Below are 26,316 nucleotides of genomic sequence, written 5' to 3' on the forward strand. Positions count from 1 at the left end.
GAGCTACTTGCGATGAAGTATGCAGCTGTCAAGTTCAGGGTCCACCTTCTCGTCTCCAAGCCATTTGTGTTCTATACAGATCATGCATTATTACACTCTGCGACTCAGTCGCCCCACCTCTCGCAGGGGATGGCTAGATGGCTATCCTTCTTTGCGGAATATAAATTCGAGGTGAAGTATAAGCCGGCAAAGCAGAATGCTTCGACTGATGCGTTGTCACACAGACCAGACTATGAACTTGCTCATGTATCAACTGTTACGTCGTCTGTGACGGATTTGATCCGCACCGCGTATACGGGTGATGGAATGTGTGTAGCGTTGTTACGGGCAGTAGGGAGCAAGGAGTTTGAAAACTCGGACAAGAAATTGTCATCAAAATGGCGTGCACCATTGCACCCATATTCGTTGAATAACGGTTTGCTATATTATAGGAGCAACTCAAACAGATAAACTACGAATTGTGGTTCATCATGATGAGGATTCAAAATATCGCTTTTACTATGAGGCTCACGACACGCCACTCAGTGGTCATCTCGGTCGTGAGTAAATGTACAAGTATACATCTTTTCGGCAAACCATTTGTAGACTATACATATCGTTTGTCGCTGCCCACAGTGGCATCGTCACCACCCTCTTTCAAAGAGATGGCTATTTATCGTCTCCGAGTATACGTTTGTGACAAAGTGCAAGCCTGGCTAAAATGTTGTAGTTACGCGCGTGCCGCACAGATGTTAAATTGTCTCGCGTTGTCACGCATCGTGGATGCCGTCACGGGAATCACCCGTCTGTTTACACACACTTTTTGAAAAAGGCTTGAGTCAAATGACACGCCTCACCGCGTGTAGCACGCTTTCAGCGGGCCGTTGACGTACGTGAAGATTAGAAAAGGTGAAGTGACATTGCTAATAGGCTTTTAACCTCTAACATGATAAGTACTTCTAGTTCTGATCCAACATAACTAAAAGAGGGGTATACAACAATATAGGGTGAACAGTTAATGTCAGACACATGAAATATGTGGTCCACAGAACATGCGTGATGACCTGCCCCATTCCATCCCCCAACTCAAAAGTGGGTTTACCCAACTTCTTCAAATTTAACCTTGACTCTTCTCACCCTTCGTATCGCTCTGTCCAAGTCTCAGTAGATGACAGCCCACACGCTTCTCCACATGAGATCTTTGTCACCATCGAACTTGGAACATGTTCCAATATCACGTCATTCAGCGCATTGCGCAATCGCGAACTTGTTCGTCACGATGATTGCTACGATAGGCATGGTGGGTCTACCCTAGAGTTCGACGAACTCTTTCGTCGAGTAAGTGCTCGACTGATGACTCGAGTTGCGTAGTTTTACGCCATTGGGCCGATTATTTGTGTTGAAGGCAAACCACGAAACCTCACGTTTGTTCCATACGTCCAGCAATTCAATCTGAATTCCATCCAGACAATCGACACTCGATTCTGGGCATGGATTTATGCGACAAATTCCTTGGACATCCACCGTTTTCAAAGCGTGAGCACTGCTGACTTGTTGAAGTACGCGATATACGCTTTCGATTTGCGTATTTGACAGCGCAAAATCGGGCCCTCTCCGATGCCAAGGATGCTCGTGAAGCGCGCGCGGTCATCAGTCGACCACACGACGAGAGGGACGCAAGGCAGAGCTTCCCTAAGCGGGGTCCGTCTTCGGACCCATATCAGACGCGCGAACGATACTGCGACAGTCGCGACGAATACGAGTACGAGGCTCCCACGTATTATCGCTCGCTGGATACACCAGGCATTTCATCAAGATCTCCTTCCAACCGCGGACATTCCTCTTCGCCACGCTTCCACTCATTAAGTCCGATAGGCCTCTACCAACTTTACTTCAACATTTATGAATAATTTGTATAATCCCCGAATGCACATGACACCGCCACTGGGCGGATTATTGGTTGATTTGACTTGCTCATTCAGGCTCGGCTAAACTTTGTAACAACACCAGTGATTTTGTCGCAATGAGATTAAGCTTCATGCGCAGAGTCGTGAAGCTATTGACTGAGGATCAAGACGAACAAAATCAACATGCCGATGGTAGAGGCAAACGCATACACGCGAATATGTCGCGGACAAAAAATATCTTATTTGTAAAGCAAAAACGAGCCTATATACGTCATGTCTGGACAAAGGCTTGACATCGCATAATTGAACCCGTTTACAGTCGTAGCAAAATTATAATACTATCATTCCGAGGAAAATGCAAACACATCATGTGCCGTATATGTGCATGACGAGCTGTATCTTGGTATCACCATTACGAGCCTGTAGGATAGCGCTTTTTGGAAGACGACGGAGCGTATGTACCTTCTGCTGTATCTGAGCTTCTCTCTGCTCTAGATCTGAACTGCTGGAAGTATCACACATCATACGTTGCCATGGCGGAAAAAGCGCATATGGAAAGTGACCGAGCCGCACGTGGAGAATGAAGAGAGAGTCGCCATGCCGCTACACCTGTAAGAGCCCATCATCCTGACCGATATCCAAGAACTGATCAACTACTACGCGGAGAATTCCGTGTTCATCATATCTGCTACAAGAATCTGGTGGAGTGAAAGGGGTACCCTCAATTCGAAAGCTCGCGTGATGATGGTTTCCTGGTTCGGAACGTTTCAGTAGATGCTGCTTATGACTGGGCAATTCCCAGTTTTATCTCACTTGAAGAAGGGGCGGAGATCTTTGTCCCAGCGTGCTCAGCCCTTGTGAGCCGAAGTCCACCTTGTTACGACGTCAATACTTGATCAGTAGGTGTAATAGCTGTCTTATCAAAATAAGCAGGTCTGTGAGCGGCAAGAGCTGGGGCGATTGGTTGTTTTAATACTTCGAAAAGTCAAGTATGGGTCTACGCTTTATTTCAACGTCAGCTTTGTTGAAGCTGATTTGAAAGATCTTTTGGCATATGAGCCAACGTATATTCCCCACCGATCGCGCAAGCTGAGTTTGATATCCATCGGCAGTCCGCCAGCTTCAAGTACACAAAATACGTTCCTTATGGAGGATACGGGGCTCCTTAAAGCGCTGCTGTACTCCTGGGTGCTGCTTACGTGAAAGTTAAAAAGCGCTTGCAGAGTCACTTTCTCGTGGTGCTTTTGCTTTTTGTATGAGCAGAAGGCTCGCATGCGAGGCTCGACCACAGTGCAATGGGCAGCATCAGTCGATACCGAATCGCGATCGTACTGTGATAACGTTGGCAAGTGGCTTCTTCGCTATGGTCGAGCAAGCTGAGCTTCCTGATCAAGGTTCAGCTCGTCGGTGATCAGCTGGCCATCATTTGAGTTCGTGACCCGGTCTCTCAGCACTAATGGCTGTTGGAAAAGGGCACGAAAATCTGACTCGCGCAAAGGGGTTTCGCACAGTAAACATCTAATCCACGGTAGATGAATAGGCTGTGTGTCGTCAGTGAGGGCGGTGGTGTAATGGGGTCACTCCCATTACACATGTTGTGTGATTCACATAATTTTGTGTGTGGTCGACAGTTGAATTTTCCTTAATTCTTTTTATCAGAATTGGAGGCACTTATCAGTTTAGAGAAGGTTTCTGGCCCATTGGCCATAGTATATGTCACTTTACCTTTTCCTCTTCGTTTGTATGAATCGACGCCTTGCTGGAAGCGAGTAACACGTGTGAAGCGTTTTAACCGACTCAAGTCTTGCTCATTAAGCTCGTGTATACGGACGAGCAATTCCCGTTACAGGAGGAACTCAGTCAGGGCTCAAAGAGTCACCATGACAGTTCTCATAGAAAAACACCTCAGCAACCGCAACGAGAAGTTTGGTTTGTGCCTCGGTTGCGAGGGAAAAGCGGCATGTTGGTCTTTCTGCATGAGTGTACGGGATGTAACCTGTGGCACAAGCAAGCTCTGAAGGGCAACATGGTAAATGAGAGACGAGTTGAACTCAAGGCAAGGTGGTTGCTCATGGACTGTCAAAGCTGGGCAGGGTTCTAAAATAGCCAAAATAAATTTGAAATCCAGTCTTATTAGGGGTGTGTGTAACGGAACAAGCTCCGTAGTCATGTGCACTTATCCCTTTCACATTTGATACAATTCTACTAAATACAATACGGTAAATTGTACGAAAATTTGGATAGAAAAGCATAGTTACCTGAGAGGTTTTCAGGTATATATTTAGATATATATTACACCTCTATAAACGTTTTATTATATCGAATAATGAAGTTATCCATATTGCTTGACCTCCTTTACGGATTAAAACATCCTTACTCGGACCAGGAATTAGATGCTTTTGAGCTTTGCATAAAAGTAAGATCAATATATGCGTAAACTATGATACGATACGTACCCTGTTACCGTCTGCAACGGAGTGTTGCGTAGGGAAGCTTGGAATCAAGGAGTCGGCGTTAACAAACGCACCGGGGATGAGTTATTGCTCCCCACCAGATGCGGAACAGAGAGCCTCTACCAGAACTTCGTGTCTAATTAGCTCTGCGATTTAAAAGACATAGATTAAGAATTGAATCCACTCAGTCTATTACCAAATATATGTTTCGCTATTTCTTAATTTAATAGTTCGTTCGGCTAGCAGCCAAAATGTTCCTGGACCCCTACTTTTTCAACCTACGTAGTCTTTATAACCAATGGAATTCTAGTCCTCAAAAATTTTCACATATTGAGTCAATTTCAGAAAAGATAGAGATCCCGAAAGTTAAATTAAGCAGCTCTATTGAGCTATATTCGGCGTGTGATATCAACTATGCTGATACTTATTAAAAATGCTGATTACATGGCATTGATCTGCTCGTTCAGAAAGAAATATCGATATGCTGCTGCTGTGCAGAAAGATATCACTTTTATATTTACGTTGGCTAATGCCCAGAAAATGGGTTCGCACGCTCCTTTATAAGATTGCTGAAATAGTATTCGATAAAAATAAATTGCTATCAAATTGCGATATATATCGTCCCTGTTGATTAGCATACATCGGTATTGACGCCATCGTATCCAGTGAATCATAGACTGCTTTCGTTTTCATTCTGCGGAGCATTAGATACAATGGAAGACGCGGTGCACTGGCAGACGAGCGAGCTCGCCTGTGCTATTAAGTATCGACTGCTGGCTGAAAATGTAGCACAAGGATACAAAAATGAATTGGTGGCGCGCGTTAATGTGCCCAGTGCATACGTGGCACCGCTTGTTGATCGCGCATTCGCGCTGCATCCCGCTATGTACACGATTGTACAGGATGAAACCTGTGAAACTTTGAGCCTCATCGTACAAAATTTGCTGTCTTAAGGAAAAAATTGGCTTCTCTGGACACTAACGACTAAACTCATGAATATGTCGCAGTGGGACGAGTACGAGAATCTTGACTGGAAGAATATTCTGGCTGGAAAGGTTGTAGCCAACGCGTATTGCATTCGCAAGGGAATCTCGCGTAAGGCTCAGCTGTCTATTTACTTGGCCAAGTACATCATGAAGAATCCAGCCTGCATGTTGCGTAGATCATTGCCGCGAACCCTTGTCATAGACACATGGGAAGCTTACGATGAGAGCATGTTTCGTTTCGGCATCTCTTTTCGCCAACGTTTAGACTCATGTCTGTGGGAGGTAAAGCAGGCACTTGAGAGCGAGAGCAAGACTTGGATCATGAAGCCTAGTGCCACTAACAAGGGCGCTGAAGTCAACCTGATCAGAGACTTCCAAAAGTTGCGCAGCATCGTGAACGAGTGGACCGACATCCGTGAGTGGGTTGTCCAGGAGTATATTGAGCGTCCGCTGCTTTTGCGTGGCCGCAAATTCCACATTCGTGCGTACGTTCTTGCGGTAGGCGGTATCAAGGTTTATGTATACCAGCACTGCCTTGTGCTCTGCGCTCTTGAACAATATTGCGAGGCTGATATAGACAACAATTTCTCGCACATTACTAACACTTGGTTACAGCAGAGTCATCCGGATTTTGTTGAGAGTGAAAGCGTGTTATTACTTGACGATATTGAAGAAATATTGACTGATCAAGGCATCTTGGATGCTGTAAACATGAAGACTAAAATTCTTGCTGATATTGGCCTTATAACGGCCGAAATGTTCGACGCTTACAAAGGCGAGTTCTCTGTATTCCAGCCCCTACCAAATTGTTTTGAGATATACGGTGTAGACTTCATGGTCGATGAAAAATTTAACGTGTGGCTTCTGGAAATAAATCCCGGCCCAGACTTTAAGCAGACAGGCGACCGTCTTCACTTCGTGATCCGCGATCTCTTGGCTGACACGTTGAGTGTCGTCACCAGTGAATTTTTTTCCGAACAAGAGAGGCGGTCGGTTGAAAGTCATGAGATTGGCGCATATATCAAGGTCTACGATCACCAATGGAGTGTTCTTTCTAAAGGCTCATCCATGAAGTTAGTGGATTAGATTGGTTCTTACTCCTTAGATTGAGAATTTTTGCATTAATTGAATTTACAGCGCCTTCCTCAGTATAAGTCTTGCATTATTAAAGGTATCTATTTGTCGTTGCAGATGAAAAATACAATGCCTTTCGCAGCGGAAGAAAACAAGTTAGTACCAGAAGTCGTTGCCGAAAAAAGGTTTGCGCTTGCTGACGACGACAACAAATTTTGCAACGTAATGGATGACGACTGTGACCCGTTGTCGGCTGCTATGCGCTCATGAAAAAGAGATGAATTCGCTTCTCTGTTTCTCTTTTCTGCTAAATTATTGTGGCTAGAACGTGACATCGTATGCTCTAACCCCCGGCGATTTGAAGGAACGGGAAGCAGCGAGAATCGGGCAACAGGCTCTGCGATTCGCGCTAGTGGCTTTGTAGTTTGAGCTTCAACCGCAACTTCTTTACCATCTAAATGCAACGTATTGACATTGGAAATACAAATCAAACACCTTGCATTAAATTTCACGTAGGGCGATACGTACTTATTTTGTTGATATCATTTGATTCAGACAGCGATGAAAACAACAAACGACTCTTACGAAATTGGAGCACCACATTTTGAATTAGCTGCGGCCCGTAGATTTCCCAATCCACTGGATCGATAAATTCTCGCATACGCTCGAACAAACCTTTCAGCTTGACTAAGCCACAAGAACAATCTTTCTCACTCAGTTCATCACCCCACCCAAAACGAATGAAGTCGGAAGACCCCAGTGTCGCTCGAACAAAGTACATGTCAAACAAAAACTGCTGGATACAGCATTCCCCAAAATTCAACACCGAATTGCTTTGAGTCGCTCTTGCATCAACAAGAAGTGAAACAGCATTATCATAAACGGAAACGCTTACGATAGTTACTTGCTCGACGAATACTTCGTGAATATTGCGATGCATCATCTTAATCTGTTCTTTACTGGCTCCCAAAGAATTTTGAATCATACGATTCGCATCGTCCACGCAATAGCAGCAGGAGAAAAGACAGCTGGACACTGCGGGTGTTTCACACCATGGCAGCCAGATCTTTTCATCACCGATGCTTACATCAGTATCCGACAAAATATCCCCAGAGTCGTCGTCGACAACTTCACTGGCTATAACCTGCTCTGTCCAGCTTTCATGAGTATCAATCCATTTCTAGTAAAGGTAATTTACTTTCAATTTCTGAGCATGTTTCAAGTAGTAAATAAATAAATCAAGCCGTACCTCGTTGGTCAAATTGTACTGTTCCGTCAGCAGAAATTCCCGCAAAGGCTGAATTTTTTGCTTTACAAGAATTGAAGCCCATGTTTGGCAGTATTTTTTAGATAGCCCGTAGAGCACATTCACAAATGATTGCGGGTATAACGCTGAGAGTCTAATCTCAGTAAAAAGGTAAAGAGAGTAAAACCCGACAGCGTCCACCTGGTTGAGCTCTTCATCTATGAAGCAGACAAGCCCCTTTCTGTCTCCGAGAGTATCCTAGAAGAGGCGACAGGATGTATAGTAAATTATTTAAGATCTATCAGTCAAACACAACTTTATCTGACTCACCTCAAAAAAAGCATCAAATTGTGCCTTTTCAACAAAACCATTGCGCGAGTATTTGTCAAAAATGTTGCCAACTATCGAAAGCGAGGGATCTTTGTCGGGTACCAAAACATTATCCGCGCTTCCTGGAAACAGTTGTTTGATCTGAGACTGGAATCCAGCTACAATTCCAGCTAATATGTTGGCAATGCTTAAATACACGCTCGGGAGATATTTGGCACCAATCGCGGCGTTTATATCTTGAGTTTCCACGTGTGAATATTCTTGTTCAAAAAAAAACACTAATTTGAAAAGGGTGCGAAAAAACTCTTCTTTTAGAACGACCTGAAGATCACTTCCATCTAAGTCAGCTGCCTTCTTGTGAATATGATCGAAGTAGTCAAAAAATTCCATATTTCGCAGCCTGCATTCACTTTGAGAAAAACTTGCAGCCGTCGCATCCAAGCTAGCACGAATTTGAAGTTTTATCGCGTCAAGAGCCTTGGCAAAACAGTTCTGAACCAAATCTCGTGTCTGTTTGCGAAACGCTTTAGCAAACAATACTGAGAAAATTGAAGCGGCACCGACACTTGCTTGCTGATCTTTACTGAAATCTTCTATGCCATGAACCCGACTCAAAAAGCTCACATTCTCGTACCCAGCACTATTCATGCTGATAGTGTATAATCTCGACCGGATTTTGGATAGTAGCGAGATAGAGTTGATACTGGAAATAATCGGCAAAGCCAAGTCAAGGATCTGCAAGCAAACAGCAGCTATTAGAAATCACAATGAAGCTAGAATATCATCTGTTTTGCGATACCTGACGACGGTTCCACTGAAACCACGCGTTTAATGCATTTAGAAGTTCCCCCGATAGACAAAATTGCGCCAAATCGTTTTTAAAAATATCTGAAAGCTGTGACATCGTCTGTAATATACCTTTTTCGTTTTCGCTACCAAAGATCTCTTCAGCTTGAGTTATTGTCATGATGATTGATTTTAAGATAACTATCAGCGCACGAATCTCTTTCGTCGACGATTTATGGTGCGCTCTCTTGTCATCGTCTGATTTGTGGGGTAGCATCATCCACTTGTGACGAGAATTAAGATATATTTCAAACAGCTTGCCGGCTGTAATTGGCGAGTCGTTCAGCACGACAAGCGCACACAAATTGTTGGCATAAAAATGGCTCTCCAGACCTCTGCAAGTCAAGTAACTATCAGCACACGATAGCAGCCTCTAAATCCTCAAACAAAACGAATAAAACATCAGAAGAATTTTAAAACTTTTTAATGATCTACTTTTTTAACATGTAATTCACGAACCGGTTTGAAGCTTTGTATGCACGCCCACTGAGCCTGCAAAAAAGGAAATTTTTCTGCTACTTTCCTGTCTGTCATATTACAATACAACTTGATTGCTACTTGATAAAGCATCAGCGATTGCAGTGTTTCTCCTTTGTCCAGTGACTGCCACATCATCTCAGGAACCTCCGCCAGAAACACGGCCTTTTCTTCATTGGTAAATTTTTCCACCAGTTCACTCGGTTGCGACTCCAGAGACGAGATATTCCTGTTTACCTTGTTGCTGCAGGATGGATCCGTAATGGTTAACGCCTCGGCCAAAGTTAGATCCATATGCTTCCACGTATCCGGCATTTCTTTTAGCGAACCTTCAAGACGCAGTGCAGCTGAGTGCATGTTGACAATCTTGTCTGCCGACTCGATGAGATCTCGATATCGCACGCTGATCATCTTTTGCATTTCCTTGGTCTTATTTTCCTTCTCCTTTCTGTTCGCGAAAGAATCAGGTGACGAAAAGAACAAGCGTATTAGCCTTTCCATTCATTAGTGAAATAGAATCACTCCGACGGACCTAGTCCTCTCCAGCAGCACCTTTGCATCCGCAACAGATAGACGGCGCAGGAAGTCGGCTTCACTTTCATCGCTGACCATTATTATTATTGTCAGAAAAAACGTATTCGTACTTATCGGAAGAATACGCAACCTTGCAAAGAAGCGATGTCCACGACGCCTAACAAGATGGCGCTGCACAGGTTGCAGAAAAGGACTAGTCCGGTGTGTGATAGTAGCTTTGAAATTTTGAGTCAGAAGTGAGATAAGACAATCAACATTTGGTAATCGTTCGTACAGGTGCGACTGATAAGCAGTAAAGGTGATACAGCTAATAGCACAGACGATCAAGAGGTGTCAGCTGCACTGGTCTGGCGGGAACGTGAAATATCCGATGCCGTCAATGATAATGGTAGTGTGGTGTTGAAAGTTACACACGCGGTTTCTATGCTAAGGTTGTTGCAACGGGAATTACGAGCAGTGATAGCAAATAATATGCGGCGATATCTACGTGCGACGCGGGCACTTTACGAGCTGCAGTTTCAAATGAAGCGACCGTTAGCCATCTTAAAGATGAAGCCGAATTTGGTGCGTAAGGACTGATGCTGTTCTTAAGCATATTCTAACTATAATTGTTTTTGGTACTTTATCGTTAGTACGCACTGAAAAATTTATCCACATTTGACGCACTACCAGCGCTACTATCGCCACTTAGAGCGCCACAAATATTGGGTAGCTTTTGACCACTGATCTGCGTTTTGTGCGAATTTATCACATGTGCTGACTTTGCAGATGACTGGACGGGGCTTGAGATCGGTCTGTTTGAAGAAGCATACGAACGTTTCGGGAAAGATTTTTATGCAATCGCTGCACTGGTACGGCGCCTTCTGGACACAATCAGTTGTTGTCCTCATCGTTGCTGTACTGCTGTCTTGTGTAGCTTCCCCAGAAATCTCTGAAAGACACAATTGCATTCTACTACATTTGGAAAAAGAATGGATCATTTGCGAGATCTCGAGATGATGGCAATCTGTCGGATGTTTTTTTGCCTGAACCTGAACCAGACATCTCAAGTGGGACACTTAAGCTGATCGATTGCCTTCGAAGTACGTATTATTGCACTTTATTGATAAAATTTATAAACGGCGAAGGACATTTTAGCAAGCGATTTTTACGAATGTTGTATGATTTCGGACATTTCAAACATATTCTCAGAGCGACAGAATTACATGCAAGATTATCTCGATGCTGCTAGAACAATGTACGCACCACAGCCGCTTACGCATGCGTCTAATCGCAAGAGGCAAAAGCTATCAGAGTTTGGCTTACAGAAAGTTGGCTGCTTTCAACGAGGCCTCGTAGGGTTGTCACCGCTGCGCGCTTCATTCGTTCTCGGTGAGTATGCTATTTTGTTTGTGATGCTCTGCTTTAAGCCTCACAACGTTATACAACTAATTTGTGTTATAGATACGTGGACCCCTTTCGAAGTTCGAGTATTTGAGGTAGCAATTGAGTGTTATGGTAAAGATTTCTCACGAATCGCCGAACAAGTAAGTTGAAAAAAGTACATGAAAGCACACTATCTAATGCTCGAGGCTCAATATGAATAAAAATCCGTGCTCCAGATTCACAAGAAGTCTTGCGGTGAGGTTATCGCGTTCTACTACCTTTGGAAATCCGATGTGCATTATCAAGTCGTAAAGCATCGCTTGGGGAAAAAGAGTGAGGGACGTGCAACTAAAAAAACACTTCCTGATACGAAATCGAAATGAGATGTCATACCGATAAATTTGTATCTATCAATAAATTTCGTGAGAAGAATTTTCAGGTGACTCATTTTAAGATCACAAGCACCTGGCTTAGTCGACAGAAATAATTTCTTGCTCAATCATCATGCCTTCATGAGGATAATTTTGAAGCTTCTTGCAAGTAGCGCACACCCATGAAGCAGCAGGGAGCTCCTTCATGCTGATGCAGTACTTGTGAAACATGCGCTGGCACAAATCACACAAGACTAACTCATCCTCGTTTTCCGGATGCGCGCAGACTTCACAATGTTCAGAATCCATCATATACGTACGTGAGCTGTACAGCACAGGCTGCGTAGTTCCAGGCTCCAGCTTGTAGCTCTGCTTGTTTTCAATTAATTTCATGTTGCGATACACCTGAAAGTTGTGCAGTGCGTGCGCTGTATTTTTCAAATCCAGTTTCTGATTCATGAAATATGGAAAGCTCACTTGAAGAGCTTTAAAGCCCTGAAGCTGGCGCTGTTGTAGCAGCTGGGCAAGAGCAACATACTCTGTAGGGCGTGCGCGATTTTTACCAAAGATCTGAACAAGGCTCTTTCTCGCATCAAGACTAAGCCAAACAAAATCGTCCTTGATGAAATTCTCGGGCAACAAGTGCAGTTCCATTAAATCGCACACCACTTGCCAGCAAGTAAATGATCCGAGAATATTGTTTTGGAAATTGCGAAGCGTCTCAAAGATGCCTTCAGAAGTTGTGCACTCCTTTACCGCAACTGTGGTATCATCGATGTTTTTCAAGAAACGCTCCAGTGCCTCCAGATATAATGTGACTGTAAGCTTTCGGTCACCGGCTAAAAGATGTTTGTCATCAATGCGCTTTGCCAGCACTAGCAAACTATAGCACAAAGTTATACGTGAGATACTGAAGAATTAATCCAGTACAGGACAGAATGACAAATAACTACCGCTTTTTGAAGTGAGAAAAACTATCCGAGCTGGGAATTCCCTTGAGCTTGTGAAAAGTTTCCAATTGGTTGCAGAGCCTAAAAACTACTGACATCCAAAGAACCTCGCGCAGACCCAAGCGCCCTTGATGGGACTGTTGCCATCGTAGCACATACTTCCTAAGGTAAGCGGTGCTGCGATCTAGCTCACGGTAAATGTTACAGCTTGCTGAAATCAATACGCAATAATTGTTGAACTCAGTAAATATAAAATCAGAATTTTTCAAAGACTTACCGAACTTGATTAGGCACTGGTCGACACGCGGCACATCGTTGCTGATCGAGTAGCTGTGCCACATGCCATGGCGTTGATATACAAAGTCATAATATGTGAGAGCACCAAGCCACCAGCTCTTGTAACCCCCGCCTTCCGAGCTTTCAAGCAGCTGATCGCTCAAAAATGTGAGCGTACGTCGCTGGCAATTTATCGGCTCCGCTTGTTCACCCTTAGAGTGCTTAAACGTCGTATTTTCGTTAGTATCAGCGTTTCCACGCCGTTTCTTTCGACGAAGAAAAGACTCCTCGCATTCTTTGCTACATACAGAAACGACGGATCCGCGCGAGCTAACGGAATAATTGAGATTGGGGCCGTGGCACACAACGCAATGTTTCGAGTCTGGACTGCATGCTTTACTCGATGGCCTCATTCCCTTTAATTCCAGGTATTTAGCTTCACAGCCCACTGAGCATACAGGTACAGAAGGCGCTTTCTTTGCAGTATTAGTGGACATGAACTCGGGGTTCGGTATTTGGCAGATGAAGCACTTCGCAAGGTCCACATTCGACGATCTAGCCACGGCAACCTCGGTCGATCCCGAAATATCATCATCCTCACCGTTGGTGGCGTGGGCACTGCGGCAAAAGCTTTGGCTAGTGTTGAACCAGCAGCTCAACTGAAAGTCATCACCAAGGTGGATCATTCTACAACAAATCAGTTTATCGGACTTTGACTGCGTACTTAACACTGTATTTAATTAAGTACGACACAGAAACTGCAAAAGACTTTTCCAAGGCATTTGCCACCAACTTTCCCGCATTCAACAGGTGCAAGGGGCTAGATTCAATAAGCTTCTGAGCATCAACATGTTCACACTGTTCATACTCTTAGCTTGGTTTTTAGAATTTGCTCGAGCTTCACAATGTCAGCGCTGAATCCGCGAATGCCCTCAGCAAGTTTCTCCGTAGCCATGGCATCCTCATTCATACTCAAACGAAATTCTTTCTCGTCAAATGAAAGTTTTTCAATTGAGCATGCCTTCGCAGCAGTCTCAGGATCAAGTTTCTTTGTCAACGCCTCCGTGGACTCCGCCAGCTCCTCCAAGAGTGCAGGGGATATGGTCAAGCGATCACATCCGGCCAGCTCGGTGATCTCACCGGTATTACGAAAGCTGGCTCCCATGACAATAGTCTGGTAGTTGTACTTCTTATAGTACTGGTAAATGCTGGTCACGGAGACGACTCCAGGGTCCTCATGCGGCTCGTAGCTTGACTTTCCAATCTTGGCCTTATGCCAGTCGAGAATGCGGCCCACAAAGGGCGAAATGAGGGTGGCACCAGCTTCAGCACACCCCACAGCTTGGGCAAAACCAAAAAGCAACGTCATGTTGCAGGAAATGCCCTCCTTCTGCAGGTGTTTGCAAGCCTGGATGCCTTCCCAAGTTGAGGCAATTTTGATAAGAATACGATCTTTTTGGATGCCAGCCTTCTCATAAAGCTCGATAATGCGGTGAGCACGAGCAATCGTGTTCTTCGTATCGAAACTGAGGCGGGCGTCCACTTCGGTTGAGACGTAGCCAGGTACGACCTTAAGAATTTCCAAGCCAAAGTTCACCGATAGCTTGTCGATCACGTAGCCTAAGCGCTCCTTCTCCGTTAGATCAGCCGATAATCCCTTACCGTATGCGACGGCATCATCCACGAGGGCCGAGTACTGCTCCATTTGAGCAGCCTTGTACAATAACGAGGGATTGGTGGTGGCATCCTGCGGCTTAAATTTGTTGATTTGCCCGAAGTCACCCGTATCAGCCACCACTGTTGTAAATTGCTTAAGTCGGTCCAATTGCGAGGGTTCTCGAAGTTTCTTGTTCGGGGAGGCGTCCATCTTTGGTCCGCAGCTGAGCAGTAAAGTCGTCCCGGGTGATTTTTTCAACGCGCAGATTCGAAAATGGTAGCCGTATTTTACACACGGAAACCCTCTTTAATGAAATCTGAAAAAGATATCGATTTGCTGATAATGCTGCTATTGCTATCATTTCATTTTTTTCATTTAAAAAAAACAACTTTTTCAATAAATTGGACTCTTTCACCACCTTTTGCCTTCACTTTGCTAGCTTGATGGGTTTACTCATCATCTTAGCGGCTTGCTAGTTCACGTACACGAATTGATACTGATCAAGAAAACCTGCATAAATTCGCCCATCACACCACCTCAAAGCTCAAATGTACTGATTTCCTTGCAGGGATGACTGACATACACGCTGTAGTTGCATCGGGTTCCGGGCTTTTTCGCATTCGTAAATTCAACTCTAAGAATCGGCGTCGGTATACGTGAGAAGATAGCGTTTGTACGCCGTAATCAAAAGCGGATCAGAAAACTTCTTCTTTAATTAGGTGTTTAGTCAGCTTTGCTATCTATCTCAACAGTACATGCATTTAGCAAAATGATATTTTTAAGACTAATACTCCGATGCTCAAGTCAGTCCAGCACAGTCAGCTCATGAGATGTGTGGTCTATTTGATTCCATTTTTGATCTCCGACATAGTAATTACAGTGCCATGATTTTGTTCCAGAGCTTACAATAAAAGAAGTAAAACAATTTCGCACGGTGGATTTGCGTGATTTTGCGTATCCTGATGGTCAAAACGCAATGCCTCGAATACGCTCAACGTATCGAGACATTCACATTTCTTCTCTCGTAAGCTCGCGTGCAATTGCGACGGTAAGGCTCGGTCAAGAAATCAGTCAATTGTAACGTTGTAAACGTTCATGATTATGGTTGTAGCTTAGTCCTCGTCATCCGAGATACCAATGATGAAGTGAGTGAAAAGTGGAAAAAAAAGTTGTCACAGCGTTTATCAGATGCGTGAAAAACATGTATATATTCATTGTCCGGCTGTCTAGCAAGAACATCAGAAATTCTTAACAATTCAGTAATCGATTATCATAGGCTTTTTGAGTAAGGTCTGCAGCTTTGCCAAAGCGAGGCTGACGACAACAAAAGGCATACGCCGAATCTCTCTTTGAAGTGCGGAGATGTCGTGTTCGGACCCAAAGCAGTGCCTTCCCAAGTTAGAAACGTGAATGCCGTATTCACTAGCGCAGTGAGTCTTTTGTATTGATCATGGTCTCTTGGAGTGCAACTAAATCGTTTTGAGATAAGTCGCTTATACTTGAGGGTTTGGCTGGACTTTGCCTATTCATGTTCAGCAAAAATTCATTGGAGGTCCAAGCCGCTTTGGAGGTGAGGGCTCACCAATCATTATGACACTTTTGCGAAGATCCTAGCAAGCCGTTAAGTACGTCAACCACATATGGTGGCGTGCATCTGTCGTTGATATAGCTTCTGTCGGGATGAAGCAGAACATACATTGTAAGGTCACGCTAGATCAGATACGGGATTGGCGATGTATCGTAATGGTCCTTATGGTAGAAGCAGTACTTAATTTCCATTGGATTGATATACATACCTGGCGCAATTCACAGGAACATAGTACCGATGAAACTATGCCCAAGTGCGGCTTAAAGTTTGTTACTTGAAAACATAGCTTACAGCATTGATAAAGCCTATGACATAGCGCCCCCGCAAACAACCTTGGAAATATGAAAATTTTGCCTTGATTGGCCCCGCAATGATTGCACGGTACACAGCAGACCGGTTAGTAGCGGGACGTCGGTTCGACGAACCTTTAAGCGCCTTGCGCAGGGGCAACCAGTCCGAAGGTGAAGGGTGTCTCTACAGACTAAACACCGTTGGGTGTTTGCCCGCTGGTCGGCAGCTCTCGGTAGCTCGGAACTTTCCTTCCTATTTCTCAGCATAGCTGAGATATATTGGCTCAGGCCCGCTCGACGAGCTGCTGGAGTGTGCATTAAAAAAAAGTCGTGCCGACTTAAAGTTGAATTCGGCATTCAATGCCGCATTCACCGCTCCGTCAAAGTAGGTGGATGCACACGGAAAGCTTTTATCCCGGCCATGCCAGTGCGGAGGCACTTCAGAAAGACGGTCACTGTGACCGCTTCAGGATGAGGATCGGCTGCCATACCGGCAATGAGAATACGCAACTCTTGGAAAAAGTTCCTCGATTCCTTTTTGCCTTGTCGGGTGGCAAAAAAACGCGTAATCGCACGCGATATGACTGGTTAGGAGGCGGAAACATTCGTTAAAGCAGCAGCTTAAGTTCCGTCCAAGATGAAAACGCCGGTTCATATTTAGCATCGCACGGGAGGGCCCATTCTCGCGCTCGACCACCGAGCTTGGAGATAGCTGGCGCTATGCGCTGTTTGCTCGGTCTGGAGCATGGCGAACGCCATAGCCATCTCGGCCTCTCTCACCCAGAGCAGGAGATTCTCTTCATCCTCACCCTCAAACGTCTTAATGATCACCATGAGTGGCCTGTGTCGAGAGGAGTCATCCGCCGTCGACGTTGGCGTCATGGACGCACTCGAAGCCGACATCTTCTGCAGTAGGTGCTCTAGCAGATCATTTTACAGAGTTCGAAAACGCCTCTAGGCGCGCGCCGATCGCTTCAGGTCCTTGCGATTGCATGCTTTCAGAACCAAGCAGAGACATCAGCTTCAAGCCCGTCCTGCATGCACTGGGGCAAAAAGAAGAACTTTTCCATCCTCACAGAGGATGAGTCGTAACGACTCTATTGTAGATTGATTGCAAGTGCTACCAAGTGCTGCGGACCTGCCGTCAAACTTTGCTCAGAGGAAGCAGATCGCAATCCGCTACCTCTAAGAGTACCCAAAAACTATCCCAAGGCAAATGTACTCTTCGTTCAAAATTGAAACTGCATTTATCTGTTTCATTTGCGACAAAGCCGCCCATATTTAAGTGTTTAGGTTTTAAAAATTGAATGCTAAAACATAATCAATATGCATAAATAGTGGTAGTCCCACCACGTAGAGGTTTTTTGTTACGGTGTAGCCACACCATTGTGTGATTACACCGTCTTGTGCAATCCACACCTACACAAGATGGTGTGACCCACCCTTTCGCACCAGGGTACGTGCTCCCCGTTACAATATACTTTATATACAACAAAGCTAGAACCCCAATAATCGACTTATTTTGATCATGGAATTTAACCGTATAAACGATGTTGATTAGCATTATCAAACCTTCGCAAGGAGAGAATAAGTACAAAATTGCGCAATCTGGGACACTTTGTCCGACCCGCATATAGACACGGAGAGTATCCAGCACAATTTTGCGGCTCAACTTAATCTCCTTCAATTGACCGAAATATGGGCCGGCTTGTTTTACTCATATTGAATGTGCTAATCACGGATGAAGCTTCGAATACAAACTGGTTGCCGACATGGCTAATCGTGGTGTTTCAAAAATATTTAAGACAAAGCCATGAGCACCGCTACGAAGGTGTCGAGCTAACAAGCTGGCTTTACTTCAACAATGGATGCATGGCACTTTGAATGCCGTGAAGATCGCCATGCACTTCCAGTAATCGCAGATCTCTTATTCGTCTGCATCACACAGAGTTGGGGTAAAATATTGGCTTCAGTAGAAAATAAAGCCGTAATAAGCAGTACATGTATAAATGGATGCCCGAAAGTTGACAATACCAGAAATCGGTTTGGGCTTGCTGAGCTTTACCACAACATTGGGTAGCCTATTCTCCAGCATTTGTGAGATATCACTATTGATAAGTCAAAGATTGTACAATGTGACTTTACAATTCGACAACAAATCAGTATGGAAATTATGTATTTTATGCAAATGTCAGAGTTGTGTGCTACTATAAACTCCGCGCATTATGGCTCCATCGAAACAATCGATTTTTTTTAACACATTTGTTTTGACTCGCGATATTTTGTACGTCAATACGCCTTATTATACGTCACATTACTGTAGACTATACATGTAACTTCATCGTCAACGGTTTTTAATCTATATTTGAGGTAATATAGTCAGCAGTGGTGTCGAGGACAAGTTCACCTGCGTTTCTTCCGTATGACATCCGATGCAGCTGCTAGCAAGGTCAGACCAAAATCTGACAAGTGAAATGAAGAATGAGCAAGCTCGAATCCACATTGGGAAAGGTGATTTTCGGGAGTCAAATCCTCTCCTGTATTATAATGGGCTTCAGTAGCTATTACAGCAGCTACATCTGTGTACCTTCCGGATGCATTGTGGGAATTGGTATAATGAAGGATTATAGTATGGTGTTTTGTAGTGCACAGATGACATCGCGTATGAAGTCACAGCCATTATGCCACACAAAATGCTGGTGGCTACGTAGTGACTTGTACTGGTCACGAGACCGACATGTCTCTCTTTTTCGAAGTGGGTGGCGTAAGCCTGTCACGTCTACTGGATACTTTCCACGAAAGTTGATGTTCCAGCTTATCGATGTTCAAGCAACATATGATCTGAAAGGCTCGAACTGAGGTTAAACCTCAGGACACCGTTGATATCATACATCAGGAACCCAAAGTTTTATTGGTAAAACCGTTAAGAACCCGTGAGATGCTTTGCAGATAGGTCGGAATTGCTAACTCATTTTAATTCGGATCAGATTTGATACCAAGGCCTTAAATTGTTCGTTTACCCTCCGAGTCGTTACTGTCTACTTCGGGAATTGCTTCCTCGTCGCACAAGCGTAGTGTTTGAGGGGCTGATGTGAACAGCCTCTTCCTTTCATGTTCTCACCGACTGCGCTACTAGTCGGCTTCTGACAGAGGTTCTCCCCGCTGTATCGCATCCACATTTTGCGCCGATCTCTAAAACAGCTTCGAGCAACCCGCTCTATTCAACAACAGGTCAAAGATTTCATGCTAGACAAGGTAATACATGCACGACTGTCTGATGTCCTGAAGTCGGATACAACATGACATCCTACACGTAAGTTATCTGTGGTCTGTAATCTATTTACTTTCTGACCATTAAACGCAACACTTGCAAACTATTTCGCTGGCAAAGCACACGCTTTGTCTTCAGAAGCTCTCAGGCGACCTTCATAGAGGCTGCATGCGTTATCCCCTCCACGCCTCGACACGATATTGACAGATATGAAGTTTATGTTAAGCGCTATCAACTGATTGCACGGCAAATTTGGAATAACACGTTCTAGTGTACTAACCTCACGTCAAACACTGAACAAGATGATCAAATTTCATAACTAGGTCTATAAGGTATCAACACAAGTGCAAAATACTTAAAATCTACGAAAAAGCTCGAGAAACCAAGTTTAACTCGTATCCACAGCTTCCCACGAGTGACATGTGCAAGTCACTCGCCTGACTACAAACCTACTCACAAACAGGCACAAACCAAGACAAAAAAGCACCAACAAGACCTCTTGGTCATACTTCTAGTTCTATACATCACACAAGCTCAAAACATGACCATTAGGTTACGCTATTACTATCACACTTTGCACAAGTGTGATTTACGATCTTTCAGCATTACCGACACCAACTTGATCTTAACATGAAACCGGTATATCGATAAAAATCGAGTGCAAGTTTGGCATCCGATCTCATGTACTTGCAGTCTTCAACTAATCATTACATAAGGCTATCATTCGGTTCAACACTAGACTTTCAAGCTATCCGCACAACTGCAAAAACCCAAACCTATTGTTCAATTCCAATGTATAAGCATTAATTAGCACCCCAGAAGTTGGCATCACCAGAGAGATTCACACACTGAGACCTCAATTCGCAACTTCGGCAAATCAACGGTTGAGCGTGACAAAAGTGCAACAGTGAGGTGCCAATGCTTTCAGACTTGAAATAGATTTTTCTTAGTACCGCATCTTGGTCCATTATTCATCGTTATTATCTCAGCCAGCAAGCGTTGAATCACATAACGTTATGCTTCCACTATTAATCTCACACCTTCGGCCTATATAATTACAAAAGTTTTTGTGTCCACCTCTCACAAATTAATTTCGCTGCCAGTTTTGGATTCCAAAAAAATGAAAAACGTTCAAGCAATTTGAGTGTTTGACTGAGTCATACATAAGTTGGTTGATGACTTTTATCTTATCTGCAAAAACTATTGAAATATCAAGTCTGTTTAACAGCAAACAAAATCTACGTCGCATGGTGTTTTTAACAAAATGTGGTAGTTTACGAGCGAGTTTGCCGAGCGGCCCAAGCTGCTGTGTGGTAACTTAAGGCTTAAGTGATAGCACAGACCGTGGGTCAATTTACGCCATATCGCATTTACTATCTCAATGATATTCTAGCCTTTTATGGAAACCCGGCAAATGTTGAAGTGACCTTTTCATACATGCCGAAGAAGACGAAACCACCGATGCTAATCCACATAGTGCGGGGACCGACGCCCGAGAATAAGCGCTTCAAGCCTTCATCTGTATGCACACGCGACAGGGTATTGAGCATACCATTGTATGGAACGCCCTTGGCATCTTTCCCTAACATCAAACGCGTCTTCACTACATCGAGCGGGGTGGTGATAAATGCCGCCATACCACCAGCAATTGATCCACAGACCGCACCCTGCAGTGAAGATACAGTGGTGTTTTGCCTTTTTGACCACTGGTACTGATAAAAGCTCTGTAAGAATATAAAGAGGCACACACATAGCCTACACTAGTGTACCTTTAAACCCTCCCAAAGTGGAAACTGGATGAAAGAAAATGGAATTTCTCGCGCAATCATACTCCAGTAGCCTCTGTAAAACCCTGCGACACCGTCAGCTGCACAAATGACGTTTAGTGCCCTCGGAAGCGATCCATATATGCCAGTCTGCATTTTTTGTTTTACAACTTCGGTCGGAGTGCGCACCAAACATGCCGCCTGAGCACAGAAACGACAATAGGATCGATATAAGGACTGTGTGCTGAATCACTACTTGCCCTCTATGTCACCATTTCACCCAATGCAGCAGCGACCATATGAACAAGCGGAGAATTCTTTTGATCTGGAGTAATTACGCTGAAGAGGGACTTGGAAGTCTCATAAGTGCTAAAAAAGAGCGCTCCTGGATTGAGACACCACGAGTTATATGTCATATAACAATTACAGCACCACAATACGATTACGTGTCATATACCTCCAGGAGCAGATCCAGCAGCAGCAGCAGAGAGCCCCGAGTAAATGCCTCGAAAACCACCAGCTTTGAGAAAACCGTGAGCAGATTGTAGCCGCGTCTTAATGGTGTCGAGTGGGAAAAGCGCAATGTCCACGGAAGTGCCTGCCACAGCTCCGCCCTACATATGCCAAAGTAATCAATACACTAAAACAGTTTTCTATCCATCACTTTAACAAATATATACCAGCAGTGCCGGGAAATATCCATGTACTATTGGTCCATCGTCAGCGTTGACCATTTGGATGCAGATGTACTAAAATTATGTGTACCATACACAACGAGTGATTGATACGCAGTAAAATTTGTTAACATCGATGGGGATCGTAGATCGTATCAAAGAAATTGGTGCGTTCATTCATTAAGCCGTGATTTTTAAGTTATATTCGTTTTGAGGCACCACCCTAGTAGCATTACATCAGGACTTGTGAAGCAATTTAACACCAGACATATGTGATTCAACACGTGGATAGAGGATGAAATGAAACGGACGCAGATAAACAAAGCAACAGAGGGCCATCTTGGCCGTCTAAAGGCTAAGCTCGCTAAGCTTCGTACAGAAGTGCGTTTTAATTACGTAGTAGCCTCATAGTCAGCTAATTCAGAAGTTATTTACAGCTTCTCGAAGAAGGAAAGACGAGTGGTGGCGGAGGTGAAGGTAAAATTTTCAACTATCTCAATACAAACTGCTATCTAATGCATCAATCGCTACGTTCTAAAAGGCTTTGATGTGGCCAAAAGTGGTGACGGACGAGTTGCGTTGATCGGGTTTCCTAGTGTGGGGAAGTCGACGATGCTGAGGCGTGTCTTGATACTTAGAAAACAATCTAAAGAATCAATAATTGACGCGTACCTGTTATATATGTATCAGCCAACTGACAGAGACGCAGTCGGAGACAAACGCTGTTGAGTTCACAACCCTTACTTGTATTCCAGGGAATTTAATGTATAACGACGTCCGTATTCAAGTAAGATGCTACAGCGGCTAGCCTTATTATCGTTATAGCTCAGTTATCATGGCTGTTGGTACGTAGTTACTCGATTTACCAGGTATTATTGAGGGTGCTGCACATGGACGTGGTCGAGGACGAGAGGTCATTGCTGTAGCCAAGTCGGCTGATATGATTTTGATGGTGTTGGATGCTGGTCGAGAGGCAGGAAACCGTCATCGTGAAATCCTCGAAAATGAATTAGAGACTGTAGGACTGCGTCTTAACCGACAGCCGCCCGACATTTACTTTCGAAAGAAGAATGGCGGTGGCATTACTTTTAACAGCACCATTCGTCTTACTAAGGTTTCCAATCCATTTGTTATAAAAGTGCTTACAGTAACTATTAATTAACTTGACAATTACTGTTATACCCAAGCTTGGTGATGATCCGTATCAAACGGTGTACAAGATCTTGCACGAATACAAAATTCACAATTGTGAAGTGTTGTTCCGTGAGGATTGCACGACAGATGATCTGATCGATGTGATAGAAGGCAATCGAAAATATGTAAAGTGTTTATACGTGTACAACAAGATCGACGTGGTGTCGATCGAAGATGTGGACCGACTCGCGCGTATGCCAAACTCGACTGTAATTGCTTGTGCCCACAGTGATCGCCCTGCGGTGAGTCATCTATTTGTAGTGCATTCATTTTTTCTGACATTCAGTCAACGCCTTTACTATCCATCATGACTTAGCTGAACTTTGATACACTTTTGGCTAAGATGTGGGACTACATGGGACTGACGCGCGTGTACACCAAACGTCGAGGAGAAGTATGATTCGCCTTCATCTTGTTTGCTGTGTGATTGTATTCACAGAAAATATCTGCAGGCTCCTCAGTTTGATGAACCGGTCGTTCTGGGATCGGAGCGAAAAGGTGTCAGTGTTCATTCTGCGTGCATGTCGGTACGTATTCTGCAATAAACGATCCGACTTCACGCCACTGCCATGTGCAATGTGTATTTGTAGATCTCGAAAGATATGCTGGACAATTTTAACTACGCTTTGGTCTGGGGAACGAGCACGAAGTACAACCCACAACGTGTTGGCAAGGAGCACATGCTTCACGATGAGGACGTCTTACAAGTTATCGTGAAAACGGCTAACCAGCAAAAGCGTGACAAAAATTACAATCAAAAAGTGCAGGCGTACTTTGACAAGTACAAAAAGAAGAAGAAAGCTCTTAAAACCTAAGATTTGGCGTGATCACAGATATGGTTGCGAGATGTACGACAAAACAAGCAAAAGTAAACTCTATTGTTCGCTCAAGTATCAGCCACTTTGCGTGTAGTCCGCAAACACGTTGTGTTCTTCATGCTGCGTAGTAAATCCATACAACTTTTTAAGACGCTTCGTTATTCGCTTGAAAGTTCTGAAAGCAATATTTTGTTAACACGTAGTCGATATTGAAATAACTGCGTGTACCTAGAGTGTCACTCACGCTTGTTGCATAAGTGGGCATTGAGCAATGTCACCACTCGATCTACCCATGGTTTTTCTCCAATGCTCAAGAACAAATCTCCAATTCGCAATGGGCTTTTTTTTTGTCGGTAGAGAAGACCTACAGATAACGAGCAGAACACATAAATTAAATCCTTCTCATGTTGGCTGAAAACTTCAATTGTACTACGATTCCAACCAACAACGATTGTCGTATGACAAGTCATAGTCCTCTGATCCTTGCAGCGCTTTCCCATTTGCAGTGAGCAAGGATTCGATAAAGTGGTCACCAAATTTGCATCCAACTCGGGTTGCATTCAATAGCGTAGCTGCGGAGATCGTGCACTCTGTTTTACTCTCACTATTCTTAGCTCGTTTTCGCTTACATGATACGCGTTGTAGAGCTTTGGCAGAAAGGGCTACCAAAGGACATGGAACTTGAGCCAACGGACATTCTTTAAGCATTCCATGCTCCCTATGGTCTGGCCTTGGCTGCAAAATTTCTGTCAGGACTTCATGATCCTCCAGAATTTGAGATACGTCCTGCAAACAACTGCAAAGAAGTCACTTGTCTTACTAGGCAATCGGAAGCATATGATGCTAGATAGCCTACTCAGAATTGCGCAAATTTCTCACATGTTGGGGCCATCGGAATTTCCTGACAAAAGTGCAATTTCCATAAAATGTTTTAACGGTGGTCATCGAAGGCAGCATGCTTACCGGGCATACTCATCCAGGTGTGTCGTAGCATATTCGAGGGGAGGTCCAGAAAGCTTAATTCCTCGACGAATTGCTGTTTCTTCAATGAGGGAGACGCGCGAAGTGATGTTTCGCAGCACATACTTTGCTTGCGTAACATCTGCAGTTCCAACTTCTTCGTCGTTTTCAACCTCAGTTAACAAACTCGCTGTTTCCCAATCATTTTCATGCCACTCGTCATCCCTGTTCTCAACAGTTCCATCTCTTCTCCGCGTCTTGGGAGTTCTCTTTTTTTTCTGATCTTGCAACCATCCCTTCTTGTCTGTGTTTAATCTACGAATGTTTTCTCTGAAGCTTTCACCTGCTATCAATTTCACTTCATCTGGATCCTGCACCATTTCATTCGTCTCTAGTACCGTTTGGATGTCATTAAATTTGATGACTTCGCTAATATCACTCCGCGGCGAACTCATTTGCTTCAAATAATTGCGGCTTTTGAGCCCACTCTGTTTCAGTTTTGCATGAGCAATCGTTTCCAGTATTGTTTTATTCTCTCTTGTCTCGATTTTCTTTATTGTTGATAAACACTGATTTTCATGTTGCAATTCCTCCTCTGCCACACTCTTCTTCACATTACCTTCATGTTCCCAGGCTTTCAAGTCTCTCGCGCTGCATCGAAACTCTCTGAGCGTCTGCCTTAGTGGCTTCTTTTTGGTATTGCTAACTTCCTCACTGCTGGCATCCGATGAGCTGCCTTTAATATTTGCTTGGACCGCCTTTTTGCGCTCCGTCATCTCCATTCCTTTGCCGCTTAATTTGTTCGAGCTCAAGTCACTACTGTATGCTACCTCGCCGAGAGATTTAAACGGTCCACTAAATTGTTGCGTGCGTCACACTAAATGGTGGGGGTTTCGCTTCTTTTTGTGTAATTTCGTCCACTTCTCGATTTGCAGCCTCGCTTGCACCACGAGCTGAGATCACCCCAATAGTAGTCTCCTCCACTGTACGCAATGGACGACTCTGAAGCTCTCCCGACCCCGACAGATGTCGCGATGGTCGACATCGCTTCACCTGAGGTGGCTGCAATGCCCCTTGAGCAACCTGTTCTTCTTGAACCCGGTGAGCTGCGCCTGAATACGGACAACGAACAACGTGCTTCGGTACCTGACTCTCAGCCAACTATGGAGACCACCGCTGACGCTGCTACTGCAGATGATGTGGTGACGGTTTCTGGAACCGAAGCTCCAAGCTCTCCGTCTCCGAATCGTCGTCTGTCTTTCCGCAGTGCGGTGACTGGCGCCCAGGACCCAGGTGCGTCTCCA

At 44.3% G+C, this 26,316-nt stretch overlaps 12 protein-coding genes across 12 annotated transcripts in view; 6 read left to right on the plus strand and 6 right to left on the minus strand.

Moving 5' to 3' along the window:
- Positions 1-5,052: 5,052 nt before the first annotated feature.
- On the plus strand, positions 5,053-6,411 carry PHALS_10259 (tubulin tyrosine ligase; the record flags this gene model as incomplete). The annotated part of the gene is made up of 2 exons (XM_024725651.1): positions 5,053-5,271; positions 5,347-6,411. The coding sequence occupies 2 exons, from the start codon at positions 5,053-5,055 to the stop codon at positions 6,409-6,411; spliced, it is 1,284 nt and encodes a 427-aa protein (XP_024576406.1).
- Positions 6,412-6,500: 89 nt separating this feature from the next.
- On the minus strand, positions 6,501-9,910 carry PHALS_10260 (Low density lipoprotein B-like protein; the record flags this gene model as incomplete). Its single annotated transcript, XM_024725652.1, has 7 exons — positions 6,501-6,853; positions 6,928-7,579; positions 7,649-7,903; positions 7,976-8,710; positions 8,775-9,194; positions 9,281-9,746; positions 9,831-9,910. The coding sequence occupies 7 exons, from the start codon at positions 9,908-9,910 to the stop codon at positions 6,501-6,503; spliced, it is 2,961 nt and encodes a 986-aa protein (XP_024576407.1).
- Positions 9,911-9,997: 87 nt separating this feature from the next.
- Positions 9,998-11,580, plus strand: PHALS_10261 (hypothetical protein PHYSODRAFT_310883; the record flags this gene model as incomplete). The annotated part of the gene is made up of 9 exons (XM_024725653.1): positions 9,998-10,033; positions 10,109-10,220; positions 10,290-10,396; positions 10,465-10,540; positions 10,601-10,683; positions 10,749-10,914; positions 11,024-11,203; positions 11,276-11,358; positions 11,434-11,580. 9 exons carry the CDS (start codon positions 9,998-10,000, stop codon positions 11,578-11,580), a joined length of 990 nt encoding a protein of 329 aa, XP_024576408.1.
- An 87-nt stretch (positions 11,581-11,667) lies between these two features.
- PHALS_10262 lies at positions 11,668-13,291 on the minus strand (the record flags this gene model as incomplete). Its single annotated transcript, XM_024725654.1, has 3 exons — positions 11,668-12,451; positions 12,522-12,729; positions 12,796-13,291. 3 exons carry the CDS (start codon positions 13,289-13,291, stop codon positions 11,668-11,670), a joined length of 1,488 nt encoding a protein of 495 aa, XP_024576409.1.
- Positions 13,292-13,656: 365 nt separating this feature from the next.
- PHALS_10263 (transaldolase) lies at positions 13,657-14,661 on the minus strand (the record flags this gene model as incomplete). Its single annotated transcript, XM_024725655.1, has 1 exon — positions 13,657-14,661. The coding sequence occupies one exon, from the start codon at positions 14,659-14,661 to the stop codon at positions 13,657-13,659; it is 1,005 nt and encodes a 334-aa protein (XP_024576410.1).
- Positions 14,662-15,281: 620 nt separating this feature from the next.
- PHALS_10264 (uncharacterized protein) lies at positions 15,282-15,592 on the plus strand (the record flags this gene model as incomplete). The annotated part of the gene is made up of 3 exons (XM_024725656.1): positions 15,282-15,288; positions 15,351-15,499; positions 15,563-15,592. The coding sequence occupies 3 exons, from the start codon at positions 15,282-15,284 to the stop codon at positions 15,590-15,592; spliced, it is 186 nt and encodes a 61-aa protein (XP_024576411.1).
- Positions 15,593-16,194: 602 nt separating this feature from the next.
- On the plus strand, positions 16,195-16,398 carry PHALS_10265 (uncharacterized protein; the record flags this gene model as incomplete). The annotated part of the gene is made up of 2 exons (XM_024725657.1): positions 16,195-16,304; positions 16,356-16,398. The coding sequence occupies 2 exons, from the start codon at positions 16,195-16,197 to the stop codon at positions 16,396-16,398; spliced, it is 153 nt and encodes a 50-aa protein (XP_024576412.1).
- A 1,666-nt stretch (positions 16,399-18,064) lies between these two features.
- On the minus strand, positions 18,065-18,270 carry PHALS_10266 (uncharacterized protein; the record flags this gene model as incomplete). Its single annotated transcript, XM_024725658.1, has 2 exons — positions 18,065-18,152; positions 18,209-18,270. 2 exons carry the CDS (start codon positions 18,268-18,270, stop codon positions 18,065-18,067), a joined length of 150 nt encoding a protein of 49 aa, XP_024576413.1.
- Positions 18,271-20,997: 2,727 nt separating this feature from the next.
- PHALS_10267 (s-adenosylmethionine mitochondrial carrier) lies at positions 20,998-22,100 on the minus strand (the record flags this gene model as incomplete). Its single annotated transcript, XM_024725660.1, has 6 exons — positions 20,998-21,176; positions 21,240-21,312; positions 21,370-21,567; positions 21,639-21,751; positions 21,824-21,980; positions 22,047-22,100. 6 exons carry the CDS (start codon positions 22,098-22,100, stop codon positions 20,998-21,000), a joined length of 774 nt encoding a protein of 257 aa, XP_024576414.1.
- A 76-nt stretch (positions 22,101-22,176) lies between these two features.
- Positions 22,177-24,049, plus strand: PHALS_10268 (developmentally regulated g-protein 1; the record flags this gene model as incomplete). Its single annotated transcript, XM_024725661.1, has 10 exons — positions 22,177-22,207; positions 22,333-22,421; positions 22,478-22,517; positions 22,582-22,662; positions 22,742-22,827; positions 22,894-23,154; positions 23,228-23,476; positions 23,551-23,628; positions 23,687-23,761; positions 23,825-24,049. The coding sequence occupies 10 exons, from the start codon at positions 22,177-22,179 to the stop codon at positions 24,047-24,049; spliced, it is 1,215 nt and encodes a 404-aa protein (XP_024576415.1).
- A 78-nt stretch (positions 24,050-24,127) lies between these two features.
- PHALS_10269 (uncharacterized protein) lies at positions 24,128-25,794 on the minus strand (the record flags this gene model as incomplete). The annotated part of the gene is made up of 5 exons (XM_024725662.1): positions 24,128-24,227; positions 24,297-24,416; positions 24,495-24,848; positions 24,909-24,953; positions 25,016-25,794. 5 exons carry the CDS (start codon positions 25,792-25,794, stop codon positions 24,128-24,130), a joined length of 1,398 nt encoding a protein of 465 aa, XP_024576416.1.
- Positions 25,795-26,004: 210 nt separating this feature from the next.
- The window catches only part of PHALS_10270 (uncharacterized protein), a gene marked incomplete at both ends in the record, with an annotated part of 3,799 nt that continues 3,487 nt past the window's right edge, over positions 26,005-26,316 (plus strand). The window contains one exon of the mRNA XM_024725663.1: positions 26,005-26,305. Within this exon, the coding sequence (XP_024576417.1) occupies positions 26,005-26,305 (301 nt within the window). The remainder of the gene's footprint in view (positions 26,306-26,316) is intronic.

This window comes from Plasmopara halstedii, assembly GCF_900000015.1.
Source record: "Plasmopara halstedii genome assembly, contig: Scaffold_470, whole genome shotgun sequence".
NCBI lineage: Eukaryota > Oomycota > Peronosporomycetes > Peronosporales > Peronosporaceae > Plasmopara > Plasmopara halstedii.